Raw genomic sequence first — 25,840 nt, 5'->3', positions numbered from 1 at the left:
GCTTGGAGGAGGGCTGTTTTCCTTTCCAGCTTTTCCCCACCTCCTTAATACTTCATTTCATTGACTCCTATATTGGCTGTGCTAATTGAGAGTCATTGTGGTCCAGTGATTAAAGGAAGAAACTGGTAATTAGGATCGTTGGGCTCTAAAATTCCAGTTTTGCCCTGATTTGCTAGGTGATTTTGGATTAGGTCACTTGTGTACATGCAAAGCCAAAGGGAGTTACTCTTGCATTAACAAGAGCAGAACTGGCCTTCATAACTCTTGTTTTCCATCTGTAAAATGGGCATAATGTTAATTGTTTCAAGAAGGAAAAAGTATGGTTTGTTTAATGAGTAGTATAAATACTGTGAGCAAAAAAATAATCATTGTTAAGCTGTTATTGGCACAGGTTGAAGTGTAGTCCATGATGAGGGTTTGCAAAAAGGGATCCAGTAATAGAGGGCATAATAAATATACTCCCAAATGGTGCTGTAGTTAAATTTTCTGTCAGCAAATTCAACTTTTCTATTATGAATCTATTTCTGTCGTGTAAAGAAAGATGAATGAATTTATATGAAAGTGAGTAACTTCTTTGCCCCACCTCCTAAAGATGATAATCTCTTCAGGTCATTGGCAGGGCACTATGTAGAAACCTCACTTTGCAGCTTTACAAGAGTGTAAATAAATAGAGGATTTCATACCTTCCAAGCCTTTCTGTCCTGACTCTCATAGAAATAGTTGCATAAAAACATAAATTAATAATGAAACTGCATTTTTCTTGTTCCACCCCCTTGATTTTGTTAAACTAAAAATAGCAACAGTTGGCATCAATACAGCATTTTATTTATTTTTTTAAAATTGATAGAGCTCAAAATACTTCTATGAAGTGATTAAACATTTTTATCCATATTGCAGAGATGTAGAAACAGAGCCATAAGAAGGTTAAATAATATGTGTAGTGTCAAAAAGGGAAGTCAGTAACAGAACTGGTGCAGAATCAAGGATTTTTCAATCTAAATACTGGGTTCTGTTCACTAGATGAGTATTCCTTAAACTGGGGTACAGAGGCCCCTGGGGAACATATGGTGACTTTCTAGAGTGTGCATGAGAGGGAGGAAAGAGAAAGCAGGAGGCAAAGTAAAATTATAAATGAAAGAAAATGAAGAAGAAGAAAAAGATTAATAATAATTCTCTCTATCCCTCAGTTTGTTGAAGAACTTACAGTGTATGATTGTAATATAGAGTGATTTTTATTCTTATAGCATAGAATCATAGGAGTACTCAGCAAAATTATAAACTCAGGAAAAGGTACATGACCCAAAAATGTCTGAGAACCATTGAATTAGATTGGGGTGGGCAATTATTTGGGCTGGAGGGCCATTTAAGGAGTTTTGGTGAGCTTTTGTGGGCCAGATCAGCACCCCCTGGCCCCCACAAACAGCTCACCAAAACTCCCTAAGTGGTTCTGATTCACGCTGGGCTGGGTGGGTGCAGTGGGGCCATGGGAGGATGGGGAGCAGGATATGGGAGCAGGATGGGTGGGCAGGGCTGGGATTGTGGGGTAGTGACAGTGTGGGGCTAGGTGCCCAGGGAAGGGCCACGATCCACTCCCCGCATGCCCCTGTGATGGGTGCTGGTTCCATGGGAAGGGACATGTGGGGAGCAGATTGTGGCTCTGTTCTGGACCCTGGCCTTGTGCATTCACCACCCCACAATCCCAGGGTCTCCATGGAGAATGGCTCAGACCCACGTGGGCAGGGTGTGTGGCCAGGTGGATAGGATAGGGCCATGGGCAGGCAAGGAGCTGCATCTGGGAGTGGGATGGGTGGGCAGGTTTGGATCCAGAATCACAGGGTGGTGACAGTGCAGGGCTGGGGACCAGGGCAGAGCCATTATTTGCTCCCCACACACCCCTGCCCATGGAACTGGTGTCTGTTGCAGAAACATGTGGGCAGCAGATCATGGGTCTACACCTAGCCCTGGCTCCACTATGTCACTGCCCTGTGATCCTGGCCATGCCCACCCATCCCACTCCTGGATGCCACTCCCTACCCACCTGTGGCCCCATCTCAGCCACCTGACCATGTGCCCTGCCCTTGCAGGACTCACCTCCACTGGTGAGTGCAGGGTGGATAGGCTATGATGTCTGGGCAGGGGAAGCCCCTGCCATTGCTGGGACAGCCTGGAAACAAATCCAGATGCTGCCGTGCCCCACCCTGCCCTGCAGGGCACCTGAGGGTGGCAGGACCAGATGCAATGCTACAGGCTAGCCTTCCCCCCCCCCACACACACACACGTGGGCTAGGTGGGACTGAGAAACTTGCCATGGGCTAGACAGAACCCTTTGGCTGCACGGATTTAGTCTGTAGGTTAGATTTTGCCCACCCTTGCACTAGACTGCTGTCTCGTGGGTGTGAAGGAGAGTATTTGTCTGCCTGATAACAATTCCACTGTTTGTACCTGTAGCTAAACAAATGGCCTGCTCCAAAGGCATATTGCTGCAGAGTTCTGTCTCTATGATACTTTTTAACCAGTAGAATTATCCTGTGTCCTAAGTATGATTAAACAATTTGGAGAACTTGCTAGCTGCCTGCCTGCCTGCTTTATAAGTCATGCTTTAACTTTCAGAAGTAGTAATCAGACATGAGGTCCTTCCTGGTGCATCTTCCTGATGGTGCCAGTTTGAATCCAGCTCGAGTCAATAATGATGGAAGTTGCTACTATTCACTGGCCTATGTGTTAAGTGATAGTCAAGGGCTGTTCAGTGGCCTGTGTGAAATTAGTCTGTGTTTTTCCTTAATTTGCTAGTTTAAACATACTCACATCACAAAAATGACCATAATTAGCCCTAATCAGCTCCTCATTTGCAGCAGAGAAACCAGACATTGACTGGGCATGGAGAATGACATATCTTCCCCCTTTCCAAAAGTGGTCTTCTCTATGCAAAGTTGAGGCATTTTCATGGCTTTCTCAGAAAATCTTCGCCTTATGTTGCCTGTGCTGTACCTCTTCTTTGCCAATGGAGCTTGCAAGTCCACAATATTGCTAAAATCAAGCTAAAAGTACACTCTATAGTCTTCCCTTTATGGGAACAATCATTATGCTAGTTGTGACATTTATTTTACATCTTGATTCTGATTCACCTAATTGGGTTCATCTCCAATGGGGACAGCAACAGGGTTTTCTTTCAAAGTGATCTGTGCAGGAAAATGGCTGTACCACTTCGGATAGCAATATCAGTTAGGTTTTGTTTACCGTAGTCCACCTTTTTTAGCAGAACGTAGCTCTTGCATCTAAGTTAAACCTCCACAGCAGCATTAGTCTTGAACTGCTCAACTGTTTTAATAAATTGTGGTAAAAAAAATCCAATGCAAATACATTTTTGTACTGAATTTTAAAAAGTGCTTTTGAAAACAGTGTGTGGACAGTGTGATGCAGGGGAAGAAGCCAAGTGTTTATTTTAAGATATGTTTGAATGAAGCTGCCTACATAAACTTGCCAGTGTTAAGAAAGAGGGGCTCTGCCCCTTTTAGATCACAAAGGCCTCTCAGTGGGGGGATGGTTTTGGTAATGGAAAAAACAAAAAAGGTTCCAGTATGTGGTGGAGGAGGTAAAATAAACAAACAGCAATGGATGATTACTTCTCTCCATCAAGGCTCCTTTATCCTCATAAGCTCAGTCAGTGGTCAACATGTTAGACACCCCTCCCTGTTTTATCAATCCCTTAACTGTGTTCTTTGACAGCATGGGTTTATACAGCTGGGTCTTTGTAGAGCTTTATGGGAATTGCTATTGAACAACAGACATGAAGGTAGATAAAGTACCTATGGAAGGGTAAATGGCAGACTTCCTTTCGGTTTTCCTGGAATGAGAGATTCTTGCTCGAAGAATTTTTTTTTGTCCCTCTTTTCACTTAACAAGTATTTTAAAGTGGGCACCTTTTTACAATGGTGTTTAATTCTTATTATTTTCAAGTTTTATAAATACATAAATACACTTCTTAAAGTGCTAAAGGTGAGTGGTCTGTTTAGAAATGTGTCTCCTTTTGATATGTGTTAATTGACTTTTTCATTTAGAATGCTTGTATAAATACATGGTTGTTTATAGAGATTTTTGTAGATGCCGTTGCAATGTTTGTAGGTACGGTGCACTCTTAAGGGTCATTTATAGCTGGTTATAACTTTTACAACTCGTTTTCTTTTAGACTGAAACTTGCCAGGTACTACCTCAGCCAAATCTCCCAACAGACATGCTTTCAGGGTTTCATTGAGGTCCATGCACATGCACCAGTGTACAGTTACACATGTGTGCATATGTGCATGTAAACAACAATGTTGAAAAGGGGGCACTGCGAAGTCAGAAGATAGCAGAAGTTAAGGTTGGTTGTGCAATTATAACTGGTGCAATTCATTATGAAACTTTTCAAATACAGTGTCCTTATTTTCCATGGTTTTGAAAATTAAAATGCAGATTAAATTAAAATAGAACCATAGTCAACCATTTAAAGAATGGCAGAAAAATACTTTGCAATGTACATTATGTGCAGTCAATGTGAGAAGAGCCTTTGCCTCATTTGAAGCACCTTTCTGTTTTACTCCATATGCAGTCTTATCTGCTAGAAAGGAAAGGAGAAATGACTGTAAAATCTGAAGTGAGACATAATCACGCAGAGCCAATAGAATGCTTGGAGAACATTAAGCTTGTAGCTTTACGAATTTAAATATTTTTTAAAATGTTGTTACAGAAATATTTAAATAGCTAGCTGTTTGTTTTGTTTTCTGTTCAACACTAACATTCACAAACAGCATTTTTGGTGTCTTCAGAAAGGGAGCATCTTTACTTCAGAACTATCTCCTTGTCAGATTCCAACATTTTATTTTAAATTTCTGAGACATTATAGAAATTTAAAAAATGGGCATACTTTGTTGTTGTTGTTAACACAATGGGAAAGAGATTATATGTATTCCCTGCTAATTTTTTCTCATGTTTTCTATATCAACTTGATTGTTCCTTCTCTAACTTCCAAGGAATATTTGTTTTTGGGTTGAGAACGTGCTTGCAATATGAAAATCAAAAAGATTTTAAAAAATTTTTAAAGTTCCAATCAGCTGAAAAGAAAAAAATCATTACATTAATTACAGTTGTTACTCCATGTGCATATGTACATACATACACATAAACACACACACATACGTTCAGTTCTGATAATTAAGTACACAGATGCATACACAATTTTGTACTGAGGTCCTAGTTCTGTTACTTTTGAAGTCAGTAGTAAAACACCCAATAATTTCAATGTGGTAGAATTAGACGTTGAAATTGTTAATAATTATGTAACTATACCCTTCATTCAGATATACCTGTGTCTTTCTGCCTTTATTTGGATATATTTCTGCTTGTCATGTATGTATGTGTATATGAGAGACATTAATATAGCAAGCCTGTGTATAATTATAGGGAGAACAGCATTTAGTTATATTTGATAGTTAAAGCACAAATATAGGCAATGTTCTTGGGAATGTATAATGGGTACTCAAGGAAGAGTATTCGCATGAAGTTATGTATATGTGTTTGGTAGAATTATATATATATATGTAATGGTGACTATTTATATTGAACTTAGATATGATGAAATTCATTTAGTGTGAAATAGAACAGCACTCCGGAATTGTTTTAGAGTAATTCGGTGTTACAGATTCCCTAACTACAGGTTCTAAATAATTATATATGAAAATAGTTTTAAAAATAAATAAAAGGTAGTTTACTAATAAAGAGGGAGAGTGAGGAAAATGGAAGGGATGTGGACCTGGTTAGCTCTTTGTTTGGAAATCACATTATTAAGTAATTTCTTCATGTGTCTGAGAGCATGGAAGAGTGGGAAAGATGACTGTCACAGTCTGGCTGTGTTTCAGTCAAAAGAATGGCTCATCATCCTGAAATCAAGGCTTCTGTTGGTGGAGAAAATTAGTAATGTTAACGTTGATTTCAACTAAAACGGATCATTGTTTAATATTAAGCTTCTAGAGATTGTGTAGAAAATAAGCAGTGATTATGAATGGGTAAGAGAGTAAGCCCTCGGTGCTGTGTAGAATCGAAGTTTAGCAATAGTTAACCTTGCAAACTAACACTGTGTTGCACATCTTAGTAATAAATGGAACTTTTAGAGGTTTATCAATTCTATTTCATGCTGATATTGGTGGACTTTGTGTATCTACATGGATGGATTATATATACTCTTTCCAGTAGACAGAACACTTTTCTGACGTAGTGACAGTAGGTTGATAGAGAAATTCTTGTTTTTTTTTCCAAAAGGTAGTTTATGCAATAGTTCCACAATGAAAAGTGTTCTGATTCTCTTATTTAATCTAATCCTAATTTGTAGTTCAATTGGCAGATTACCTAATGTGATGGTATTATGACATTCTGTTATCCTAACCCTGGCCAGTTGGTCATTCTTTACAGGAAAAATAACAAAACAACCATCTTTCATCCCACTCTCCCCTTCCAATTTCACCTGTGTTATGAGGATGCGGGGGAGGGAAGGTAAAGTGAAAGGGTGTGAAGTAAAATAGGTTACAGCTATAATACTGAAGAATGGAAGAGTAAAAGGAGTGGCTGAAAAGGGATAAATAGTAAAGAAATAAAAGGAGGCAAGAGCTAATTTACAGGACACTAGAAAATAAGTGAGCTTGTGAATTTAATTCAAGATCATCCAAGCAGAGGCTTTTTGAATGAAAGAAGCCAGTGATCAGGCTCAGTTTACTTGAAATACCAACAATGGCTGCATCCTGCTGTTTCAGAGTTTGTGCTGATAGATGCTCATCGTGTTTGACACTGCACCATTGCGTTAGGATGTTTCCTGTGATTGCAGACACATTTTGATTATTAGGCTTTTCTCTGGCTGAGAGTTCTGTACAAGTCCAAGTTTTGAAGCTGGTTCTTTCAGAAATACAATAATCTTCAAAAGCCAAAAGCAAATGCTACAGAAATGTTCTGTGAATACACTTGATTTTTTGCGTCTTTAAATTGATACATAATAGAGTTGTTACAGGGTGTGGCAGTCTAGTAAATTTGGCAGATCCCAAAGAATACTTGATTCTTTTCCTGAAGCTGATATTTATTGCTGTATATGATTTGGGGGGAGTCGCTCAAAAGTGACATTCCTCGGCTAGGCAATGTATAAAACAGGGCCAACAATATATTCCCTTTATTAAGATCTATAAATGAGATAGAATTATATACAGTCTACCAGATACAAATTAAGGGAATAGAGCCTGTCATCTTGGTAGAAGTTCTTTAATCACCTTGTATAGTGCTTTTGGTTGGGGCAGAAGCTCTTAGCTTCTGCCAAGATACATTAACGATTACATTGCACGCACAGCTAAGTTATCCATATACAAAGTGCAGTCTTCTTTAGCTGTATGCTGTACAAAGTCAGTGAAAATCTGTCTGTTTTGTATACTGTGGTTGTGTATTGTGCATCTTTTTCTCCAGAGCATTTGAAGTCTTTTAATTAAGCTTGGATGTATGATGGTATTTCACTATATGAAAATATTTTTAAAAATTGCAAATGTTAATATGTTAATATTACCTATGGAGAATTCCAATTTTTCATTTTACATACATACACACGCGCATACGCACTCACTCACGCACAATTTTCATTTTTCAGGCATTTCCCCTGGAAACTTTACTTAAAGAAAAGTTTTGGCACAGAATTTTCAACATGAAACCAGTTTCAACCTGGTTGAAACCTGAAACACAAAAACTTGTTTCCCTAAAAATGAACAGTTACTTTGACAAATGCCAGCTTTCTTCCCCAAACCCATTTTTACAACTGAGATATTCTTTTTTTAAATGAACGTAAAAAAATTAGAGAAGACAAATTTTCTCCCATTCTTCTGCATCAATCAATTGAATCATGTTTGCTTAATCTGAGTTAAAAAAAGTCTTCAAGAAAATGTCAAGTCTAGAAAGTGAAAGTGAAAAAATTAACTGAATAGAATCTAGAATGGAGGTAAAAAGTGGAAATTGTTAAGTAACTTTAAGTATAGGGATTGATTTTTATCCTGCTATAAGATTCTGCGGAAATTGGTCATAGAGTCTGTAGCATAGTGAATTTTTCTTTCATTTTGAGGGTCTGCTTTACCCCCTTCAAAATCTCATTCTTTTTAATAATGTAATTTTTTTTCAACATGCGTGCATTTCAAAAAAGGTGGCTGACTGATATATTCTGAGAAAGTAATAATTAACTGATTATTCTGTCCTGGTATGAGTGACAGCTCAGAAACATTTTTCCCTTTAACTCATGTGCACACATTTTTATTGATTAGCAAATTAGAGATTTTTGTTTCCATTTTTAACTGAAAAAATAAATCCATTAAAAAGGTTTTAATCTGGGCAGCTGGAAACTTAAAGTTTATACCCTATGAATCCTGTTTTTAATAGCCTGTATTGGGGTTGCAGTGGGACACAAGGCTGGATTCTGTCACCTTACTCATAATGAGCAATATCTTATGATTATATAGGTAGTCCTATCAAACTGAGTAGCATCGTGTATTTAGAAAGTTACTACTTAATCAGTGTAAGAAAACATGGAAGTATTGGGGCCAAAATTACTACAAGCATTAACATTAATTAGTAACCCTCCTCTGGAGTTTCTACAAGGAGGTCATAGATTGAATAACCTTGAACAGAACTGTCCTGACACTCTCAGTGTGAGTTAAGGCACATTGGTGAGAGTATGGCTATGCACTGATAATACCTGTGCTGTATGCATGTATAAATAAAATGATATTGTTACCCATCTGTGTCTTCTATGGAAGAACAGAGAGTCTCCAGGACTTTAGATCTAGCCTCTTCTGTAAGTACTAAGTTGATTAAAGGAAAATGGCCTTGCAGATTAAACAAAGGGGTTTGATCAAAAGTCCACTGTAATTGACGAGAATAATTTCATTGATATCAATTGGTTTGTAATCAGGCCCTTAAGGAATGGATTGATTTACATAACCTTGTTTGGATTGTCCCCTAAATCGCTGCTTACAAAGGTAAGAACTCAGCTAGCTTTTCTGGTAGGTCCATCCTTGCCCCAAAATGAAGTTCTTTGTCTGCTACCCAGAGAAGGGGCTCTAGTGTTTAAACTCTGCTTATGAGGGCTCAGCTTTTAGCTGCCAAAGAAACTCAGAAGGTGAACATTTTCACACTGATTTGGAAACTGACTACATGACTCCAGTCAGGTACTGTCATGCTTGGTTATGGTGAGAAAACAACAATGCCTCTCTTGATAAGGAAAAAAGAAAGTCTTGCACAGTCAAAATTTTGATGTACAATTTAAATCATCTCTCTGCATCCTGTGGACTTAAAGCTGTCAAAAAGGCAAAGCCTGCATGTGAATGGAAAAGCTTTTTATTTCTTTAAAAAGTGTACTAACTATAATTATCCATAACTATGCGGCCTGTTTTAATGCTATTTTATAATTACAGGTCTTAATGCTAGATTATACAAAGTCATTTATAAATAGTCTGAACAGAAGGACTTTGGGAGTTTTTAACCTGTAGATTGCTGTAGGTTGTGGCAGCTGATGGGATTTCAGCTGTATATGTACGGTGTTAGCTGCGTAATGATTGATGATCCTTTAATTAATTCCACAACAAGTTAAGATTTATAGCCTCATATCTTTTTCTCCTGACACATCCATGTGTGTCACTTTTTAAGACATGGATAAGCCATTTCTCCAACAGCTTTTGTGGATATCTAAAATGTTTCTGGAGTATTTTGCTGAATGTAACAAGATTAGAGTTCCATAATATGGCATAAGCAGTTGAATTGGGATGATGTTGCTGGTTTGCTAGAGGGCACCAGCTCCTTGAATACTGGGTTCCTCCTTTGATTTATGTTCGACAGGCAATTATATATCAAGTTATTGAAAAAAAGATACAGTGAGGTGAAGTAAAGGGACTGTTTCATGGGTTCCTGTTTAAAGACCATAGGCATGTTAGAAGATTTCATTTTGGGGATGCTACAGTAAGCCCCCTGCCAAAAAACAATTTTTGGTGCAGTAGTTCTTTTGTAACCAGTACTTCCTGCAGTGAAGGAGGAACTGTTGCATGTGAGTACCATATAGAATTGGCTCCCATAAAGAATTTGTATATTATGGTTTAGAGAAGCATAAGTAAGAAAAATAAATCTTCCGTGCACTAAAATGTTTCTATTAGGGCTGTGCGAAGCTTCAGGTGCTGATTTGATTTGGAGGAGATTTGGCCCGATTCGGTGGCCGAATCTCCAAATCCAAATCGAATCAGGAGACCAATAAAAAGGTCTGAATCAATTCGCAGCAGCCAGTGAGTGCCAGGCCTTTATTTATTTATTTATTTTTAAGAGCCAGGATGCTAGGACCGGGCAGGGCAGCCATGGAGGGGAAGGGGCGGCTGGGAGAGCAGGCAGTTGACGGGGGCTCCTGGCATAGCCTCCCATGCAGCACAGGGCAGTGGGAGGCAGTGGGGATTGCCTCCCCTACCTGGCAGCAGCCAGTGAGTGCCGGGCTTTTTTTTTTTTTAATGGATCTGGGATGTTGGGGCCAGGAGGGGCAGCCATTGAAAGAGCTGGGAGAGCCGGTGGAGGATGGCGCCTGTTGGATTTGGAGATTCAACTGATTTGGTGGTGGCCGAATCTCTGAATTAGATTTGGTCAAATTGATTCAGGATAGTGATTCGAATCACCAAATTAAATCACTGTCCCCCGAATCGGCCAAAACCGAATCCAAAGTGAATACTAGCTGCTTTGCACCAACCTAGTAACTACTGATAGTATTTAGTTACTACTGATAGTAATATTTATTTGTCAGCTTCATAAAACAAGGTCTATTAACCATGTCTTCTGCACGTCAAATCAAAATACACTTCTTAAAAGAACAGATTTCTTGTAAGAAAATTGAGGTGGGTCCGAACTAAAATGTTAGAATTAAATCCTCAATTCCACCCCAACACTGGGAGAAGTTCAGAACAAATATAGATCCACATATTGTGGCTTTTAGCTATCTTTACAGGCAGCTAACCAGTTGCTGCATGTACCCAAATGTACTATGTAAATCCAGTTCTGAACTTTGTGGCCTCAGGCATTTCTCAAAATATTAATACTTGCTCCCAATTTGTTGAATGGTGTCTTATGTTTGTATTCAGAAGAATGGAATGGTGGAAGGTAAAGATTTAGTTCTGATTCAGCTCTTAACTCTCTTCTGTAAAATCATTGTAAGGACCAAATTCTATCCTTAGAGACATTTTGACTTCAATGGGAGGCATGCACACAAGCTCAGAATTTGGTCAAAAATTGCCTGTCTTCATCCATGCCATATCTTATTTTGATATTAATGTGCTATTTTTGCTCCCTGTTGTGAACATGTTATTTGCAGTCATGTAACTGACTGCAGAAATTTCTCTTGCACGCTTATCAAAATTTAAAAGGTAGATCTTTGGCTGGCCACCTGATGGATTTTCATTGGCTGAGGGTAGGACCTAAGATGTTTGCACCTCTGTGTTATATTACTGTGAAGTGCTCTTAGCTAGTACCTAATTTTATCAATATTAGACAAAAAAGAAAACACCTGAAAGAACTTTGAGCAAAAGGCTATCTATTAGTATTTAACCATTTTTCTTTGTGTATTATTTATAACTTGAGCTAAGCTTTACTTGTATGTAGGATATGGAAATCTCACTTAAAAACCAGTATTAGACCCCGTAGAAAAATGAAGATGTTGAAAACGTATGAAAAAGAAGAGAATTTAAGGATATAGAATGTGAATGTGTTAAAAATTCGTAAGAGCGACCAAAAAACTGCAGAAAAAATGAAACAAGTAGCTGTGAATTAATTCTCCTTTGCTCATGTTGTTTTCTGCCTGTAAACCAATTAGAACAATTTGATGCTTTCATGCTCACTGCCATTTAGGAAGTAGTTTCAGGTTGAAATTCTGTTTGTTTTAAAATATATTTCCTTTTCTTATAGGGGTTTCCAGTGTGTTCACAATGACAGAATTGGTATAATTCTGTACAATATTGCCAAAGGTGGCAATAATGTTCCTACAGAGCCTAACTGTACCTGGCTCGTAGTGACTACAGTAATGATTAGAGCCACTCCACTCACATGATCATAGGTAGATCCAGGAAGTTTAAAAGGGGAGGGGGATTGCAAGAACAGTGACCTACACTGCATGGGTAGCTACATTTTCTTGCTCCCACCCTTCTCCACTAGGGCAGGCACACCCCATTATAGGAGCATCAGCCAGGGTTGTATTTTTAAGTGCCCAAATCAGGTAAGAATCTCCACCTCTCCCTCTCTGCACCCCTTCCATTCCTTCCCTGCCCTTACCCTACTTAGGCCTCTGGGAACAGAAGGGGAGTCCCATCTGTAACCACCACTGTTATCCCAGCTGCTTCTGCCGCACTCCAGCTGAGGCTGTGGCTGCTGAAGGAGTCAGGTTCAGCCAGGGGCAATGATATCAGTAGGTGGGTTCCCCTTCTTGAGCCTGCTCCCAAGCTTGCAAGAAATACCCTGGAGGACAGGGACAGTAGCTGGCAGGAGAAGGGAAGGTGTAAGAGATGCTTGTGCGCATAGAGGGGAAGGAAAGGATACCAAGGGGGATAGAAAGATTCTTATCTGGTTTGGGGAATTTAAAAGAAATTACCTGCCTGCTGCTCTCATACTGTAGCCTAAGAGGTGGGGATACAACCACACCACTGAACCCCCTCTGGATTTCCCCCCTCCACGCCCCCTCTCTCCCACATGATACAATCTGTATACTTGATTGATATGTAGAAAGTTCATCTCAAGCTAGGTCGTACAAGTAGTTCCACATGTGCATCCTATTTTCTCTGAAGGCCAATGCAAACTGGAGGGAGGCCATGGACTCACGTGGTCCAAAAATATAGTATTTGATGTTATTAAAATATAAATAAGAATGGGTCTGTTATCTCTCCTGTTCCCCCTTCTTTTTACGTTACTTCAAAAATTGAAATTGTTCATTTTGGAAACAATAATGTTCCTATAGAGGGGTCAGGAGGAAGCTATGATGAATCCAGTCCATCAATTGAACACTGTAGTGGGAGCTATATGTTCACAGATCGAGTTAGCAGATCTGTGAATTCAGCAGCTTTTTACTCAGTAAAGTTATTCTTTCCTTATTGCACAGTGGAGACAACATAGGTTGCACTTAGTATGGGTAGACATCCATAAAAATTGTTCAACAACTTGGGTGCAGAATGTGCATTAGAGGTCCTCATTGTAGGTAAAAGGTTTTAACTGTGGATAATACTAACCATGTGCATCATGGTCAGTAGTTTACAGTATTTCCAGTGGTCTCAAGAGATGTATCCCATGGGATACATGAAAATGCAGGATGACTAAATGACTAATGACTTTTCATGCCTCAGTTTTTGGATGCCCAAATTTAGTTGAAAGGCCTAGTTTTCAGAGAAGGAAACTTTCTAAAGATCAAGTCTTTTAAATATCAGGTTGGGTAACCAAAAATGGAGACAGCTCAAGTCTCTTTAAAATAACTTAAACCATAGATATGTGGTTCTTCTACTGAAGGAAAAATCATACAAGCTTACATGTCTATCCTAAGCTTACAATACACTGAAGTAGCTGTACACTGAATAAGCACATTTAAAGCATGTTAATTTCTGTATCCAACAGCACACAAAGAAACAAGGTGGCTAACATCACTTCTGATTGCCTTTAATTCCCTAGCCCAAATGACCAGGTATCCATTTACATATGAGTTCCCCAGGGGTGGGGGCTCCAACAGGAGTCTGGACCGAAGTTTAAATTCATGTCTCTGGATCATTAGCCAGACACTTCAATTGCTCGTTCACTTTATTCCTTGCAGAATATGAGTAGCTCAGATAAAAATCAGTGGGGAGTGATGTGGATTCTGCAGCAGCATGATGAGGACCCCACCGCTTCACACATGGCTGTAGAATCCTGAGGAATCACACCTAATACAAGATGCCAGCAAGTGTATCTGATGAACTCTGTTTATGTGCGTATGTTTCTCCGCAGGCATGTAGGTGGGAGAGTCTAGAAAACAGAATTTAGGTAGGATGTATAAAGTGCTAATCTGTTGGACTAAGTCAAACAGTCACAGAAAATACAGATTGTTTCTCTACATATAGACATTAGGTGATGTTCAGAAAAACTGGAGGTATGCAACTGAGTGTGGGTTTTGGTGGGGGATTTTTTGGTCTGACTTTTCTTAATATAATCTAAATTGGCTCAGGCAGCAGCACTCAAAATGAGATCATTAGAAACAAAATAAGTCCCAACAAAGGGCTGTTTAAAGTCACTGTTTGTTTTCAGACCCAGTTGACTGCCACTAAGAACCATTTCGTGCTCAATATGCCAAATCGTATGGACATGCTCCACATCACAGCAGCCCCACACATGGTTCAAGAGGCTGCTGGGCTTTTGAAACAGAGCTCTTTAACTGTGAAGTGGAAAATCAAAATAGGGGTAATTAGAATCAGAAATGCTAGATTTTTGAGGAGGAGCTGTGTTGCTCTGCTCACTTCAGCTTCCCCTTACAACTTTTATTTACAATAGAGTTCACTTTCCTATTTCATGAATACCCATTTTCCATTATGTATTGTTTTTTGGTCTTAGAAATATTGCTTCATTTCTCTTCTTTTCTCTTCTTGTCATGATTATGTTGTGACTGAATAAGTTTAGTATTGCTTTAAAGTTACTATTTTTTTTTTACTTTAGACTCCATTCCTTATTACAAACGTCTTTTATTATATCACAATTCCATTTTGTAACACATGCCTTTCTTTTCCTGAGGAATGATTAGTTATGGCAAATTTCAGAACGTTTGGGTAAATCCCTAGTGGGTAAATACTATTCGTTCCATCCAGGAAGAGCACACACCAACTGCAGATGCTTCCTCAGCCTGACGAAGGGTGTTTGTGTCTAAAAGCTTGCAGGGAAGAATTTTCCCAACTATTTGAGTTGGTCTAATAAAAGATATAAGAATGACCCAAAGAACCTTGTCTGGATAAATCCCTAACATTTGGACACTTCTGTTCTCTCTTCAGAACTCTCTGTTATAAAGACTGCTGAAAATTCGATGGAATCAGACTATCTTGAGAGATGTTTTATTTTCTCTGGTTTGAATGAAAACTAGTTTTTATCATTGTATATGGGTTTTTTGGCATATACACAACAGATGCACAGAAATGTGAAAGTTAACTGAACTGTTTTGTTAATCTCTGAAATTGTTGGAAGTGGGTCCAAATGTTGAATGAAAATGCTTTTCTATGCCTTTTCTGTGCATGTGTTGTACATGTGTTGTTCTTTCTTTATTTTGGATCTAATTAGAAATTGAAAAGACTGGACATCTTCATAAAGTCTTCATGCAAGCTTTAGACTCCAGTGTTCATAGAGTCAAGCATTTGAGATAGTTGTATAAGCATGTGAATTTTAGATTCCTTTCCATCTGTGTGAATCTTAGGGCTTGTTTCTGATACAGGACTGCTGCCGCCACTGCTTTGCCAGCAGAACTAAACCAGCACAACTGTTTAATGGCTATGTGGTAAATGAAGGCAGAAGGCATTCTTCTAGAGGCCTTGCTAAAGGACCTCCTCAATGACAAATGCTTTTCCAAAAGAAGTTCTCTTCTATTAACACAGTAGCTTCCAGACTTAGTGAGCATGGAGGAGAGACACCAGGTTGCTAACTGAACTGTGTCAGCCAGGGGTGACATCTTTTCACACTCTTAGCTGCTATAGCTATATTGGCAGAACTTTATAGAGTAGACTAAACCTTACAAAATTCTCCCACCAGTACGATAACATCTTTAATCTTTCATGTTGATAATGAGTTTTAAAAGTCAGAAAATTTAGGTTGACCGCAAGCTTTTTATTTTATTTTGCTTTCTTGGATATTGTTAAAAATAAATAGATCTTAACAGCTAAGTTGACAGTAGTTTGCATTGGGAGGCATTCCATCTTCTATAAGCTCTTGGAAAATATATAGCTGGATGGGTATTTTTTTAAAGGAATTGCATTTCATTATGTGATGTTCTTAGGTGAATTTTCATGTTTAAGGAGCCAGAATACAAGAGTGCTATATTAGTGTATTATTCTCACAACAAACAAGCACTGTTCTGTTGCTACCTGCTTGGCCATTGTTCCCAATTGTGTATGCTTTGCAGCGGTATTTGGATGGTTTCCTGCTCTCTGCCAGCACAAAAAAGGCATTTCTGTTACAATGGCCCCTAACCACACAATGACGGCATTAAGGATTTATTTGGAGGTTTCATTATTTTCTCCTCTTTTGTTCCTTCCAGGATGTCTTCCAAGCGACCAGCCTCTCCGTATGGGGAAGCAGATGGAGAGGTAGCCATGGTGACAAGCAGACAGAAAGTGGAAGAAGAGGAGAGTGACGGGCTCCCAGCCTTTCACCTTCCCTTGCATGTGAGTTTTCCCAACAAGCCTCGCTCTGAGGAATTTCAGCCAGTTTCTCTGCTGAGTCAAGAGAATTGTGGCCATAGGACTCCCACTTCTCAGCACAACACAATGGTAGGTTCACTCATGGTCTATTGTGCTTACACCCATTCTTTGACTGCGTCTACAATAGCTTGGCATCCAGACCTGTCCTTTATACACTATATAGTTCATAGTTGCACATACAGAACATATTACAATAATGTGAAAACCATGACCTTACTATGCTGATTTCTACCCCCCACTTTCAAAGATAAATCATTCAGTTAAGGAACATACTGCACTTCCATCACCTTATTTTGTCTAGATACAGTTAGGATGCTACAATCTACTTCTAGTTATGTTAGTATAAATCTAAAAGGTAACTTTTTGCTTAATAGTAAATAGATTCAAAGAACTGTAAGTGATAGCAGTATTTGGGCTAGCATTTGGCATATCACCTATGATCTGAGATGTATGTAGCATCTAGACGAGTGGTTCTCAGCTTTTTTAGGCTAATGGCACATTGCCATAACTTTACTGAATTTAGTGGCACTGCATTTTCCAGGACGTGCATGTAGGGCCAGATCAAAAAGCAGCTGCAGCAGGAGATGGTGCAGATAACTTAATAAATGGTAACCTGGATGAGCATAATGCAGGCAGGAGCATCCCGGCCTTTTAAGGATTCTGCAGCACCGGCACTGTCTCTGTACTAGGCCAAGTGAAAATACCTATGTCTCTTGTTTCTGTGTGGGGCCAGACCAGGATGTGGCTGCAACAGGAGACAGGAGGGGGTGAAGATAAATCTAATACAGGCAGGAGCACCTCCTCCCATGGCAGCTACTTTCAAGTCCAGACCTCCATGCTCTTCCTGGAAGGGAGGCATGCTGGCCACAGCATCTCTGTGTCATGGCACCCGGCTTAAGAGCCACTTACCTAGGCACATGAAAGGCAGAGAGACTTAGCTTTGCATTCTGCTGATTTTAGAAGTTAGTGTGACACACTGATGTTCTTATACCCCATAGTTATTTATTTGTGATTTTACTTATTTTGTAGGGTCCACAAGACCTGGATTCAAATCAAAATAATTATGTTGTCTTCATTCAAATTCCCATTTATACACATCATCAAACCATCTCATGCACTTCGGTCTAATTCATCTTAGTTACCACGAAACCCAGTGTCACGTTCTACACACATGCTGCAGAATCACTGTTGTAAGAATATGTAATTTGGCCCATATCATACTACATAATATAGTACCACATTTTTATAAAGATAGAAAAACAGGAGGTGAGCAGAAGTAGAAAGACTGAAATTTAAGATGGAGGTACACTGGAAGCACTCCATACTGCAAGGATAAAAATTCCTAAAATGCATAGATATGTGTGTTAGTTCATAGCTTCGGGAAAGGTTGAATTCAGTCATAAACTCACTTTAAATATAGATAAGCACTGGACCATGGTTGAAGATTTTGAAAATGAATGCTAAAATAAGTGACAGTTTATTGTTACAAAAGCCTGCAACAAATCCTCGATGTTCTTTAAGCCCTTACAGCTCATTACACATTTGTAACAAGCTCTATATTAAAAACCCTTAGAAAATTAAGTTATTGGACAAAGTTAGAGTATTCCCTGATGCTGCTTTCCTAGACACAATAACTTACTCATCTCTGTCCTTTCTCCCTTTGCCCAAGATACTCTAATACATAAGTTTACACTATAATGAATAAAGGTTGAATTATTAAATTTGATTTTGCTGTCTTACAATTTAAAAATGAAGAAAGACCCTCATAAGGAAAATTACTGAGGGGGTACTTTTATTTCTCTTTAACTTTTTTGCTTCAGATCCTCTACCATGCATGCTGTGCAGATGTCATTCACTAATGTGCAATTAAAATAAATGAAATATGAGTATAAATTGTTATACGATCTATGCTGTATTTTGATCAGGTCTGAGAACCTTTTTTATCTGTCTTTTGGATATTAGTACGGGTTTTTAGTCTTGTTCAGCATATAGCCTTTGTATAAGCACATTATTGAATGTAATAATGGTATGCACAGACGTACCTTTTAACTGTTTTACAAAGGGGAGAGAGCTGCTGCTTGGGAACACATTAACTGTTACAATCCATCTACTACCTCGGCATGATTCTGTAGCAATACAAATTAGCATTGCCCTAATGTTGACCCTAAGGGGACGTACAGATATTCAGGGAGGTTAGATCAAGGTAAAAATGGTAACCTGATCTAAGGTAAACAGGGATGGGGAGGCTAGCAGGGAGGTTTGGGGGGAATCAGGGGTGCAAGCAGCATCTGCAGGAGGGGGTGGGGGGGAAGGAGGACTAGTGGTATCCACGAGGGGGATCGGAGATCAGTCAGGGTCTGTGGGAGCATTGGGGAGTCATATCCATAGGAGGGGTTGGTAGGGTCTGGCACGGTTTGGCAGGATAATGGGAGCAGGCAGGGTCTGCTTGGGGTTTGTTGGCTTCCAGCAAAGTTTGGCAGGATCAGGGAGGTTAGCAAGGACTGTATGGGGTATGGGAGGATGGGGGAGGTTCTCTTCCCCCCTGGACCAGGGCCTTTGTTTATTCAGGGGGGATATCCAGGGGTCAAAAAAAGCCACGTGAAAAAAAAAAAAAGCAGAGCAGTGCACACATGGGTAGTGCTCTCTTGTAGTGTAGAAGACATCTGTGTGTGCAGTATGTGGTGCCACAGATGTGTTTGCGGTGCCACATACGGCATGGTTGCACTCATCTGGATGTGGCCGTGCAGGCATAACAGCTGCAGTGTACAGTTTATATTGATATTCTTTGATGTCCAACAATTGTTATATCTGTCAATACCTTATAGCTGTAGACTTAAATATTAAGATATAATGATTGAAGTCAATGGCAAAACTTCACTGATTTCATTGGTGCAAGACCCAGCCCCATGTAAATAAATATCCCTTGTTTTCTGTGAAGCTCAGCATGTGTATTTTACATTGCTGAACCATTTATACATTTAATTCTAGTTTGACTGACTAATCTGTATTTTTATTTATACATAAGTTTTAAGACCTGAAGGTTACAGATGGTCATTTAGTGTGACTTCCTACACAACACAGGAAGTACCAAAACAGTGTATTGTATCTGCTGTCAGTACAATATATTGAACATTTTAGACCCTTCAGCTCTTTGGCACTGTAGTGATAGTGTCTGCATTTGGTGATTTTTTTTCATTTTTTCAGGGGGTGATTGTGTTGATGCAGGGTTTTTTTGCCTTGTTATATACATGGAAATAGTGCTAGTTTCTGTGGTACATGCAATATCACTATAAAGTGCCTCCTGGAATGAAGAGTGTCTTGAGAAAATAACTTTACAGATAGGTAAAAGAGGATTTAGTCTGTGTATTTTGAAAAGGGAGGAAGTGATCAGTGAAAATGAGAAAATTACATGCATTTCCCCTTCCTCTCATGTGTTTATATATATATCCTTGGGATAAAGAATAAGCATAGAGCTTTTATAACTTCTAGGTTGCTTTAATTTGAGTGATCAGCACTTGCTTGATTCATGCCCGAGGAGTATACTCACCTTGGCAGCATTAAAGCAGTCATTTTTTCACTGGTTTAACTGTCCTTGTACAAGATGGTATTGTCTCTTGAAAGTAAAGCCCAGTGTGTGTGTGTGTGTGTGTGCGCGCGCGCGCGCACGCTCACACATTGTATGCGCGTGCATGTGTGTATGTTGTGTACATGCACCCAGACACATACAAAGAGTAGTTCAGTGCTTGTATTGGCAGAACTGCAGCAGCCTAGGTCTTCTTAATAACTCATTAGCTATATTATGTTGACCAAATGATTCTGCAAGTAATCCTAAGTTTCTTGGTTTTTTAGCTGTAGGATGGTCTTAAAAGGATTCACATTCACAGATATCTGCAGTACACTGTAAGGCACAAACAAACCAGCACTGGCAAGGCATATAACAGGTCTTAACCTAGGTTCTATAGCTTTCTATTGTTCTAGGTGCTGGGCATCTTTATCTGAGTCAAAGTAAGATGAGCAGGCATCAAAACAATGTTCAAAAACTTGGTGGCCTGAAAAAAAATTTTTTTTTTCTCCAATCAGTCACTGCAAACAAAAATTATAAGAAATGAGTTATTAAAGAAGCAATCATTTTACAGTGCTAAACAGGAAAACTCACCCGGGGTAACTTGGAAATTGGTTAGGGTAGAAACTATCCTATCAAAAGACTAGAGACAAACTGTTAGCCCTCACATGTGTCGAGGAACGGTTCCCAATCTGTGGTATATGTACCTCCAGTGCTATGCAGACAACCTGTCAGTGGCACGCATTAACAGATTGATTATAATTACTTAATATGACAAAAATATGCTGATGATACTTAAGGTTAAACTGAAAAATTTGCTGGTGGTACTTAAGATTGTTTTGTTTTAAATTGGTTGTGCACAATCTGTCAGAGTTTGGGAACCGCTGGTGTAGGGGACATTCCTTTGTATAACAGGCCAGGAGGTAGCCTCAGTTGAAATTTGCTACAAGTTTACAGCAAAAATTGCTGTGTTGTGTTTTGGATTACTCTAACAGTGGTGCCCTGTAATATTTAGCCATTGGCCTCTGAGCCCCAGGTTTTTTAGCAGAGGGGGGGACTTTGGAGTGGGAGAGGACATTGAGGGAGAAGGAGGACTGAAAAATAATTGATCTGCTTTATATGGACTTAAAACATACGTAGAAAGAGGGAATTCGCCATGTTAGCCTGAAATCAGGCAGAAGGCAAGGTTAGAGATGCACCTTATAGAGTAACTGAGTCAGAGATTCATAAGTTTTTTGTGAGCAAGAGCTCATTCCATCAGATGCTATGCCATAGAAAGTACCCTTTAGCCATCTTCCAAGAGTATTAATGGCACCAGTGTCTGGCAATGTAGGTTGCTGCTTACAAATCCTCTTGCCTTTCTGAACCTGTTAGTCTTTTAGGTGCTGCCCTGCCGTGCCTTCTACCTGACTTTAGACTAACACAGCTAACCATCTCTGACACCAGTGTAATGCAAGCAGTCTTTCTAACAAACAGTGTGGCACAGTAGCTGATATGGCACTGTAGATGGTCATTCTCCATAACGTGGTGACTCTTTTGTGATGATGGAATGCCATCAAAATCTAGATGAGATATAAAGTAAAATAAACAGTGGCTGCTTCTACATGTGCCCTTAATGGCAGACAGTACTATCTTACTCTGGGGTCATTTACTGCAATTAAATGCATGTGTGGATGCTGAACGTGGGTCTAAATTGTGCCCAATCAGCCCAGCCAGCTGGGGGCCAGACTCCTACCTGCCATCTAGCCAAGGTTGCTTGCACCATTGTCTTTGTCCTGTTCCACTTTGGGTAGCGACACTTGTCAGCCTATGTTCTCCCTGAAGTTTCAGTTGGATTTAATATTCATCTTCAATTTTGACATAAATTTGTTAAAATGTTACTGTGTGTTTTTGAACATGTGTAGCGTTCTGCATTTGAGTGTTAATGCATAATAAAGAAAGCAGTTTGAGGAGCTTTGCTGTCCGAAACACTATCGTTTAATTTCAACATCAATTTCACCATTTTAAAGGGACCGTGTTTCATTTCATCATTTCGTTTAATTTTGAAGCACTGTTCTGTTTCGTTTTCTTGACACTGTTTCTGTTTTGACGTGTTTCGCCTTTTTGCCCATAGGCTATAATGGGGAATCATGAAAATGCCTAAAACATTGTCATTTGTTGGCTGATTTGGATGAAATTTACAGGGATGATAGTCCTTTCTGAGGGCATGAAGCCTGTCAAGTTTCAAGGAGATAGGTGCAGAGGTTTCTTGGAAACTGCACCTCAAACTGTTCAAAGCAAAAATCGTGACACTTGCTGGCAGCGTCAGTCTCCTGTCATCTGGTGCGCAGTTCCAGGGGCTCACACCCCTGAGAGGGCTGCAGGGCTGTGCCGGACTCCTCCCAGGGGTGTGGACACCAGGATCTGCACCAAATGACAGGAGGCTGCCGCTGCTGCCTGGGGCCAGTGCTGGGCGCAGCCCGCACCCAGCGCCGGGGAAGACTGATGCTGCTGCTGGTCCCAGGCAGTGCAGACTCCTGTTATTCAGGCACAGATCTGGGAGCCTGCACCCCTGGGAGGGCTGCGGGGCTGTGCCGGACTCCTCTCGGGGGTGCGGGCTCCCAGATCTGTGCTGGGTGACAGGAGGTTGCTGCTGTCACCTGGGACTGGCACTGGGTGCAGCCTGCATCCAGTGCTGGGCTCCATGGAGCTCAGCCTGGCGGCAGGAGCTGGACTACAGACCCGGGCTGAGCTGCTAGGCTGAGCTCCATGGGGCTGCAGAGCCAATCGAAGAGCAGCCTGGTGGTGGGAGGCAGGGAGAGCCAGGGCTGCGCTCCCTGCTGGACTGAACTATATGGGGCTGGAGAGCCACTCAGAGCGCAGCCCTGGCTCTCCCCTGCCTCCCACCACTGGGCTATTTCAAAAGTCAAAACATTTCAAAACTTTCAAAACGTTTTGAGTGCCCCCATTTTTTTTCAAAGCTGTTTTGATGCTTTTTGTTTCATTTAGATTTCTCTGTTTCAAGCTCGAAACGCGTCGAAACTTGGTGAAATTTTACACTGCCCTAATGATGATGATAATCTGCACATTGTTTTCTCCTACTCTTCTGTTTCCCCAAAATAAGGGAATCAGCAACTTCACGCTTGTATTTTTTCTTTATTATTGTTTTGACCCACACTTTGCCAGCAGTTCAGTGTTCATATGTATATCTTGAATATTCTGGGACAAAGTAATTTGTAACCAGAGCACTTGAGCTGCTGCACAGAAGTTGTGGGGAGGATTAAAAGATGCCGGCATACAGCTTTCTTAAAAAGTCCAAATAGGACTAATTACACTGAGCTAAAGAATGATTTAAAAAAAATATTGGTTTCAGAAAATTTTAAATTTCCAGTGTACCTTTTTTCATCAGGCTTTAGGATAAGTTTTTGTGATAGTATAATACACAGTGTTGTGAACACCAGTGTAGTCATTGTGCCAGCTCTAATAATGAGAATTTCATTGTTTGGACAGAGCAGTCTCCTACACTCTAGACAAAAGTGTAATTACTTTTGAACGATGTGGAATGTGCTCAGTTTAATAGCATGGAGAATAGATTCACAAAGATTCAGATAAAGCTAGCTTGGAAGCCATATGTGCGATGTGGCGGTATGAAATTGTTAGTAAGCACCATAATTACACACACACACACATACAATTTCACAGTTTAAGCTATAACCCTTTGTTTCTGTAAGAGCTAGAAAGGCTTCTCTGAACAAGGCCAGTTCAATTAAAGCAAAAAATGGTGATAAGTTTGCATTTGCTTGTGGTTTTTTTCCCTCCTCCTTTTTATGGTAAATTGATATTTATCATATGATGAAATTACATTGTTACAAACATTGCATTATAAATGTCATGACAAGTAGCACATGAAAGCTGTTTCCATAGATATAATTCCAGGCTTGTATCTGAGTCTGATCTTTTCAGTCTTTATACTTGCATTGTTTCAGAGAATTACGCCCAGGGCTGTCAGAAAATGGGGACAAGTGAAGACGAATCAGTTAGGGCCCATCGAGCATCTGGAGAAGTTACAAAGTAAAGCACTCTGCCCTGATCCTAAACAATTCCATTTAATCCAGTGGGGCTAATAGCAAGAGGGTTGGGGAAAGCTTTGATGCATCTGGTATCTGCAGGACACAGAGGTGGTTGCATTTAAGTACTAGCACCTGTCTGTCCTCGTTGTTATAAATTGCATTTCGCTGGCTGCTCCGTTGGTTCCTATAAGTGTTATTTATAGCATTTGCACAACGCTTTACAAATGTAAGCTAATTAATTGTCACAACACCTCTGAGAGGAGGTAGGTAAACCAGATAAAATATCTTCCTTCTTCAGATGAGGAAACTAGGGCAGAGACTAAGGTCACAGAGGGATATAGTGGTATGTTGGTGGCACACAGGATTTTCTTGCTTTTTTGTGCTTAGTCTACTAGCCCATGTTTTCTCTTACTCTGTTAGCTGTCATTAAAGTGGCCTGTGGCCAAATTAATCATATAGTAGGTATATTGTTCAAACTAAAATAATCAGGCTAATGGGCAGAAATGCTGTAGAAGTCTGAGGTGACCCACTACTGGAACCATTTTCATTTTCACAGCTGCAAATTCCTTCAATTCGGGAACTTATGGCTATGGTTTGGTGAAGCTTCAAAAAGACTAGTCCTAGTCTGTTTTTAGGGGACAATAACTCCCTATTATGTGGGGCTTAGCACCATTAACAGCTTGTAACTATAACTTTCAATCAGAAAAGCTAGAAATTTACTTACATTCCTATACACACATATGTATACCTTTCTACATACACACACACCCCCCCACACATACATATATCTATATACATATATGCATTCATATAGACATACATTTATAGGTTCGCAGAATTTCACGGTGAGAAGTGGCTTCGCTTTTCATGGGCCACAAAGCTGGTGATGCATGTGTGCTGGGGTGGAAGTGGCAGGTGGTAGTTGAGGAGTACCTTAGTGTGTAACAGTCGCTTTTTTTTTTTAATGGATCCATTTGAATTCAGTTAAGCAGAAAATAATCACCTGAAAAGTAAACACTTTTGTTTTATAGAAGAGCTGGGAACCACATTGTGTCTATTGTTTGCTGCTGTGTAAATACCTAGGGACTGGTTCCGGGACCTCATACTAGAAATATCTTAGTTTAAACTTCTCGTGTAAATATTAGTACACACCTATTTCATTTCAACAGGTGAAAAATTAAGCAGAGAGTAATTAGTTTAAAATTTGTAGTCCCCTATTGAGTAATAAAGGCCTTTGAATAATAAGTGTACTACTTCAGAGATGCAACTTTCCTGAAAAAGCAGTAGTCCACACTCTCATCATAGTATCATAGTACTTAGGGTCAGAAGGGACCTAAACAGATCATCAGGTCTGACCCCCTGCCCCAGGCAGGAACGGGTGCCGGGATCATATCACCCCAGCCAAATATCTGTCCAGCCTCCTCTTGAAGACCCCCAAGGTAGGAGAGAGTACTACGTCACTTGGGAGCCTGGAGCTCCAGAGCCTGGCAGTCCTAACTGTAAAGTAATGTCTCCTGATATCTAGCCTGAACCTTCTCTCTAACAATTTGTCGCTGTTATTCCTAGTAACCCCGGGTGGTGCCTGGGGGAACAGAACCTCCCCCAATTTCCGCTGGTCCCTGCCCGATGAGTTTGTAAACGGCCATCATATCCCCTCTCACCCTTCTCTTGTGGAGGCTGAATAGGTTCAGGCCTCTTCATAGGGCCTGCCCTGCTGCCCCTTGACCATGCGAGTGGCCCTCCTCTAG

The 25,840-nt window shown here is 40.0% G+C and overlaps 1 protein-coding gene across 2 annotated transcripts in view; it reads left to right on the top strand.

Moving 5' to 3' along the window:
• The window catches only part of SOX5 (SRY-box 5), a 404,814-nt gene that overhangs the window by 28,337 nt on the left and 350,637 nt on the right, over positions 1–25,840 (top strand). Inside the window, exon 2 of one of the 2 annotated variants that reach the window (XM_025214719.1) lies at positions 16,319–16,550. In XM_025214719.1, coding sequence (XP_025070504.1) covers positions 16,319–16,550 — 232 coding nt within the window. The remainder of the gene's footprint in view (positions 1–16,318; positions 16,551–25,840) is intronic. The other variant, XM_025214720.1, reaches the window with a different exon arrangement.

The sequence above is a fragment of the Alligator sinensis genome, unplaced genomic scaffold (genome assembly GCF_000455745.1).
Source record: "Alligator sinensis unplaced genomic scaffold, ASM45574v1 scaffold1024_1, whole genome shotgun sequence".
Taxonomy (NCBI): domain Eukaryota; kingdom Metazoa; phylum Chordata; order Crocodylia; family Alligatoridae; genus Alligator; species Alligator sinensis.
Note: the sequence above shows the minus strand (reverse complement) of the source record. Positions and strands in the feature narration are given on the sequence as shown.